The sequence below is a fragment of the Mus caroli genome, chromosome 12 (assembly GCF_900094665.2).
Source record: "Mus caroli chromosome 12, CAROLI_EIJ_v1.1, whole genome shotgun sequence".
Classification (NCBI taxonomy): domain Eukaryota; kingdom Metazoa; phylum Chordata; class Mammalia; order Rodentia; family Muridae; genus Mus; species Mus caroli.
Genome location: NC_034581.1, coordinates 1,414,325 through 1,421,459, shown reverse-complemented (window position 1 = coordinate 1,421,459; position 7,135 = coordinate 1,414,325). Strand labels below are relative to the sequence as shown.

Genomic DNA, 7,135 nt, shown 5'->3' with positions numbered 1-7,135 from the left:
TTTGAGTTAATTTTATATCCAGCTACTGCACTGAAGCTGTTTATCAGGTTTAGGAGTTCTCTGGTGGAATTTTTAGGGTCACTTATATATATTATCATATCATCTGCAAATAGTGATATTTTGACTTCTTCCTTTCCAACTTGTATCCCTTGATCTCCTTTTGTTGTCTAATTGCTCTGACTAGGACTTTGGGTAGGTAGGGAGAAAGTGGACAGCCTTGTCTAATCCCTGATTTTAGTGGGATTGCTTCCAGCTTCTCTCCATTTAGTTTGATGTTGGCTACTGGTTTGCTGTAGATTGCTTTTATTATGTTTAGGTGTAGGCTTTGAAATCCTGATCTTTTCAAGACATTTACCATGAATGGGTGTTGGATTTTGTCAAATGCTTTTTCAGCATAATTCTCAGCATCTAATGAGATGATCATGTGGTTTCTGTTAGTAAGATTCTTACATTTGCCTTTCGCCATCTGATACACTCTGGTATTAGATGTTCTAGCTGTCTCTGGCTGGAGCTTGTTCCTCCTGTGATTCTGTTAGCCTCTGTCAGCACTCCTGGGAGTCCAACTCTCTCCTGATTCCCAGTGGTCAGAGCACTCTCTACAGGCAAGCTTTCCTCTGGCAGGGAAGGTGCACAGAGGTCTGGAGCTCAGCTCTGCCTCCTGGCTGAAGATAAAGGCCTGAAGGGACCCTGTCCAAGAAGCTCTGTTGCTTCTGCGACCCACATGCTCTCCTGCATGGACTGGTCTCTGAGAGACCCAGGATACAAGATCCAATTCTAACTTTCTTACTTATAGTGTAGCAGTAAAAGAATCTTTCAAAAGAGTTATTTGGTATTCCTCACCTGAAGTGGAGAAAACTTCCCTATCTTAGTCTGGTTTTGTAAGCTTTATGGAAAGACAGTATAACAAGGTGGCGAGAGGCGGGGTGCGGGGGGAGGTTGGTAGCCAATATTTCCACTAAAAGATAATGACCTCTCCATTGTCTAATAATCAAATTCTGTTTCTGGAACTGTCTTTTCCTACCTCTTCTTTCTTTCACACCGTTTCTTCTACCCTTTCAACCTCCTAACACTAGGTGGGAGAGAAAAAAGATATAGAAGATATAGAAGAAAGAGATCCTGACATAAAGTCAAGGGTAAGAAAGGGGGAGGTATTATTGTTAGAGTACTTCTTGTTGACTAGGGACATCAAGTTCCTTGGGGCAAATTTGATCTTTGCTATTAGAGTATTTAATTCTTGTTGTTTCCTCTTTGAACATGACTACTTTAAGAAGCTGCTACCAACAGCAACCAACCAACAACCCAACCGCTCCTCTAGGGCCCTAGCATTTATATACCCTCTGAGAAGTTCCCAGGATTCCAAATGTAACGCAATCACAGAAACTATCTGCACTTGGCAAAATCACACTCCTACTAGAGCACAAGGCAAATCATAGTCAGCTGCTGCAGGCAGTCCAAAGCAGTTCCGTGTCTCTACTCCTGGGATTAAAGTACATTCCTTATTTCTGTGATTTTTAAAGAAACCAAAATTCTCACTACATATTTAACCCCCAATTGCTCACTAAAGTGAGGATGGACTTTCAGAAGAATCTCTGTCCCTCATTCTCTTCTTGCTAGTGGCTGTCTTAAGCACACTCACAAAACCAAGGAAAATGGAAAGTTGGCAATTATAAAGGCTCAACTAGTCAGTAATGCCTATCATCCCTGTTTGCACGTGTAGCTACACATACATAGCTACACATATACAAACATAAATAAAGAACACAGCTAGGTACCACATCAATATTACAATTCTAAATGTAAATAATCCAAACATGCTATGTTTATATACAATAAAAACAACTAAATATTATAAATAGTCTGCATTGATATTTGTCTCCAATTTAAAATAATATTTAAAACAAATTTAAACAAATAACACTTAAGATAAATAATGTATACTGGTCTAACACTAATTTAAATCTCTAAAATAACATAGTTATACTGTTCTTTTTTTTAAGATTTATTTATTATTATAACTAAGTACATTGTAGCTGTCTTCAGACACACCAGAAGAGGGAGTTAGATCTCATTACAGGTGGTTGTCAGCCACTATGTGGTTGATGAGACTTGAACTCAGGACCTTCAGAAGAACAGTCAGTGCTCTTACCCACTGAGCCATTTCGCCAGCCCTAGTTATACTGTTCTAAACCAACCTGTAGTCTAAGTTGTGGGAACTTCACTTATAAAACCCAGGTTTTGACAGGAGCCTGATATAACTGTCTCCTGAGAGGCTCTGCCAGAGCCTGACAAATACAGAGGCAGATGCTCACAGCCAACCATTGGACTGAGCATGGGGTCCCCAATGGAAGAATTAGAGAAAGGACTGAAGGAGCTGAAGGGGTTTGCAATATCAATCAACCAAACCCCCCAAAGCTCCCAGGGACTAAACCACCAACCAAAGAGTACACATGGAGGGACCCATGGCTACAGCTGCATATGTAGCAGAGGATGACCTTGTCAGGCATCAATGGGAGGAGAGGCCCTTGGTTCTGTGAAGGCTGGATGCCCCAGTATTAGGAGAATGCCAGGGCAGAGAATCAGGAGTAGGTGGGTTGGTAGGGGAACATCCTCACAGAAACAGGGGAAGGGGGAATGGGATAGGGATTGGGGGGAGGGGGACCGGGAAAAGGGATAACACTTAAAATAAATTGATAAAAAATATCCAATAAAAAATAAAATAAAAACCTGGTTTTTTTCAAGTACAGTGCAGTGCAGTGCTGTATCTGACTGCACACACTCAACACCTAGCTCAGCAGCTCCCTAGCCATATGGTTGGAATAGTACTGCACCCTAAAACTCTAGTAATAAAGCTCCAAGGAAAGGGGAGGGAGGTGTTATTCTTAAAGCTACTGTTTTTTGTTTGTTTGTTTTGTTTTTGTTTCTTTATTCTGTATCACTTCCGCTCTTTACTAGATTATGGATAAAGTCACTATGATGGATTTCAGAACTCTTCTTCAGTCTTCAGCACCCCATAATTCTGAGGCTGAAACAAGCTATATCACATTGCAATATCAACCAGTAGCAACACGTATCTGAAATGACCCCTTGCCTAGCACTTGAAGGCCTATCTCTCATGTTCTCTCAACCTGCAAATGTATTCAGTCTTTGAAAAGCAGAATGCAAAGCAGAGTGATTCGGAAGGCTTTGGAAGGACAGCTCTGCAGTCCAAATGATTAGGAGCAGAGCTGCAGTTGCAAAAACACAAGGCGCTGACAACCAACACTCTAGTCTTGTTAAAAGAAAAAGGAAAAAGGAAGTGAAGCACCAACGACAAGGAGAAAAATCTTGTTTACTAGAACCATGTGACATGATATAAATATTCTTTATCTGCACTGTCCAATAAGGCAGCCTCACTTACCTGTGGCTTTTAGCACATGAACTGCAGCAACAGGATTTACATAATTTTTATTAGTTTAAATCTAAACTGAAATAGATGGTGTGGCTACTATGCTAGACAGATGTCACACTGAGCCTACAAAGTTTGTAGTTAACCTCAGAATGATAAAATAGACATGGCAAAATTAGATGAAAGGTCCCAGCATTAACACAAACTACAGCATCTAAGTATGCTAACAGGTTAAGTCTCAATTGCCTCAAGCATCAACAACTGGAGGGGCAGAAACTGCTTTTGAAGCTTTATATTATACATGGATGTGACTTTCAATAACACTCTTTTTTTTTTTTTTTTTTTTTTTTTTTTTTTTTTTTTTTTTTTTGGTTTTTTGGTTTTTTGAGACAAGGTTTCTCTGTATAGCCCTGGCTGTCCTGGAACTCACTCTGTAGACCAGGCTGGCCTCGAACTCAGAAATCCACCTGCCTCTGCCTCCCAAGTGCTGGGATTAAAGGCGTGCACCAACACTGCCCAGCTAATTAACATTTTAAATGTTGAATTGGACATGAATTCGATATACACAAGTTACTTAACTATTTTTAATAGGCTAAGTACAAAGATAACATTCTCTCTGCTACCAATTTTCAGAAGTTTATTAAAAAATTATTATCTTTATGCCTACAAACCACTTTCTAGTTAATAATTTGCACCTTATTCACATAAGCATATATATTTGTCATTGGACATTTTATTTGTTTCAAGTGATTTTTATTTATAATGCAATGAGCTACATAATAGACATAAATATTTATGGAATGAAAGAAAGAATGAGATCATACTACTTGTATGTTTTTTTGAATTGTAAACCTCATTAATATACATGTTGAAGTTTGTAAGTAAACTAAGCTTAGTAAAAGCTTTTTCATGAGGCCCAGAAATCCTCAAACCTGGATAGAGTATTGCTGTCTTAAACTTATATATCATTTATTAAGGAAAAATAATAATTATTTAATTTAAAAAGTGTCTGTATTATAAATCTCTATAATTCTACACCATTTCTACAATAAAAACAATATTTATTTTAATCTTACACAGTCTTATATAACATTTATTTATTTACTAGAAGGAGCACAGGCAGAAAACAACTTATAGGAGTCACTTCTCTCCTTCTACCAGGTCAAACGCAGGTTGTCGGATCAAATAATTAGACATTATAAACATTAAATAGTATAAATATTCATAAAGAGAAATTTAATCTTACGTTTATATTACTAAATGAATCTTGTTGGCCTCACCTATTTGCAACCATCTGTACAACTAAAATACATTTATTATTTACCTAAAGGCACTCAGCTTTTTGTCCTTCAGTTTCATGCATTAAGCAGAATATCTTTAAGCTACTCTCACCTGTTTGATGGGAAACATACATGCCAGATACTACCAAAAAATGCTTCAACAAAAACATGGAATTTACTGCATAATATTAATAAGAAGATTCATGTAATGCTCTAAAATGCTCTGTGTTTTCAATCAGAATACTTCCAAGTTTTATATTTAAAACATCAAATTTATCTACAAAATATTTCAAACAATAGGCTTCCCACCACAACAAAGCCCACCCTGCCATGCACAAAGTTACGTACCATTCATCGCTGTGGGAAACTGAGCCATCATGATCCTGACTTCTTGCAGCTCTCAGCCATCTGCAACATGAGAACACGGTGCCATTCACACAGCAAAGGCTGAGCACAGTTTAGCGCACACTCTAAGCTGTAGGACTGTCTGTCACCTTTAGCACACACATTCAACAAAGAAAACAACACAGAGTTCCTGTTGCTGCTGAACAAGCAGAATCCGTAGTTGGGGATGAGGAGGGGATTCTGTTGGCAACAGGGCTGCCTTCAGTACAAGGCCATTTAAGAGAACCATTATATGTAATAGCAAATGCAGAATGAAGAAACCCTTGGCATTAACCAACATTTCTGCAGAAATAAATTCAAGAGAGAGAAAGCTGTTATGACTAGGCAAGAACTGGTTTAAGGAAATCAACTGCATAAAGTAAGTATATCAAAAATAATATGAAAATCCATAACATTTTAAATCCTCAGCAAGAAATATATCCAAAATAAATGTAGTAGTGTCTTTTAATTAAGCTCTATAGGTTTTAAAAAATAATCTTAAAGGAGTGGAGTGTATAGCAAAGCACAGAGACACACAGAGCTTAAACATAATTATCAAAACCAGCGTAATTATTAAAATACATGCTTGTTTGAATAAGTACACTAGTAAGAGGAGGCTCCCTGTAGATAACAGATCTGCCCGGCTCTATTCCTGTGACTGCAGAAAAGTTATTTCACTTTTTTCAAGTCTTAGAGTCCTTGTCTACCATACTTCCAATACACTGCCTGACATATAGTCTGTATTCAGTAAATGAGTGCTTTTCTGTAACCATCCAGAGAGAGTGAAGTATCATTTTGAGAACTCCCCCATGCATTATTTAACTGTATATAAATGCAAAATTCAAAATTTGTTCCAAGTACTGGAGTTGGTGAGCGAAAATGACCAAACTCTGGTAGGATAACTGGCGCCCCTATAGAACATATGCTGTTGAGCCTTATAAGATGACTAAGGATTAGTTATAATTATATAGCTATGATTAGTTATAAATCTCGAATGTAGCAGACAGGTGTTTTAAAGGGTTTTAGAGAGAGGAACATACATTTCATTTAAGAAAGACAGCCAATTATGAAGAACAGACAAAAGCAAGGATACGAAGCAAGGCAAGCTGCAAACAAGACCTGGCACCAGCTCTAGAACAGAGACAGCTGGAAGAGATGCAGTGAGCTAGAGAAAGAACACAGGGTTCAAAAGAAACAGAACTCCCGGATTCTCTTGAAAGGAGTGACTATGTAATAAAAAGAACAAAAAATGGCTCTCAGAATTATAGAATGTGAGGTAGAAAAACGGTGGCATAGCCAGATAGAAAAGGTAACAAAAGGAGGCCTCATCAACTACTTACAACAATAATTTCCTTAAACACAGAACAGTTCTACAAACACATTTTACTTCCTCCATGTAAATAACCATAGCAATTTAAAAGAAAAATAAGATGTATGTCTGAAAGTAACCTATCTACTTACCTAATAGACAATTTTTAAACATGGGTGAAAGCTTGTCCAAAGCATTATATATAGCCCACTATGTAGTCATCTAAATCATTCTATATAATATACTATGTAACCTCTAAAGCAATAAATACACTGTCAATGATGGCTGAGATAACAGAAAGACTGATGGAGAATAGAATCCCATAGACAGAAAGCCTTTAATCAGTTAAGGTCTAATGTACAAACCATGTGTCTAGAACTTTTAGCTGGGTATCATGTATTCTGTGAGAATAACAAAATGCCATGTGGTAGATACTCAATTATCAGAGTTATAATCCTGAAATAAAATTAGGAAATAACGAAATAATATAATGGACAGGGAGGGCAAGCCTCCTGGGCTTTTCTACCTCGTACATAGAATTTACCTACTCATGCATGCAAGCACCATATTGCAGCATTTATACATTGTAGTGGCTATTCCTGGTTGTCAACTTGACTATATTTGGAATGAACTACAATCCAGAATTGGCTCACCAGTGACCCTTATCTGGAGGCTTGGAGATCCTTATCTGGATCTTGGTATGGAGATCTTGAGCCATAGTGGCTATGGATTCCAGAAGATTAAATCTCCGAGTTTAAGGAGATTTAATCTGGGCTA

General features: G+C 37.7%; 1 protein-coding gene across 1 annotated transcript in view; it reads right to left on the bottom strand.

Annotated features, from left to right (window-relative positions):
• The window catches only part of Itsn2 (intersectin 2), a 119,908-nt gene that overhangs the window by 92,541 nt on the left and 20,232 nt on the right, over positions 1-7,135 (bottom strand). Inside the window, exon 2 of the mRNA XM_029484793.1 lies at positions 5,014-5,073. Coding sequence (XP_029340653.1) covers positions 5,014-5,044 — 31 coding nt within the window. The 5' untranslated portion in view covers positions 5,045-5,073. The remainder of the gene's footprint in view (positions 1-5,013; positions 5,074-7,135) is intronic.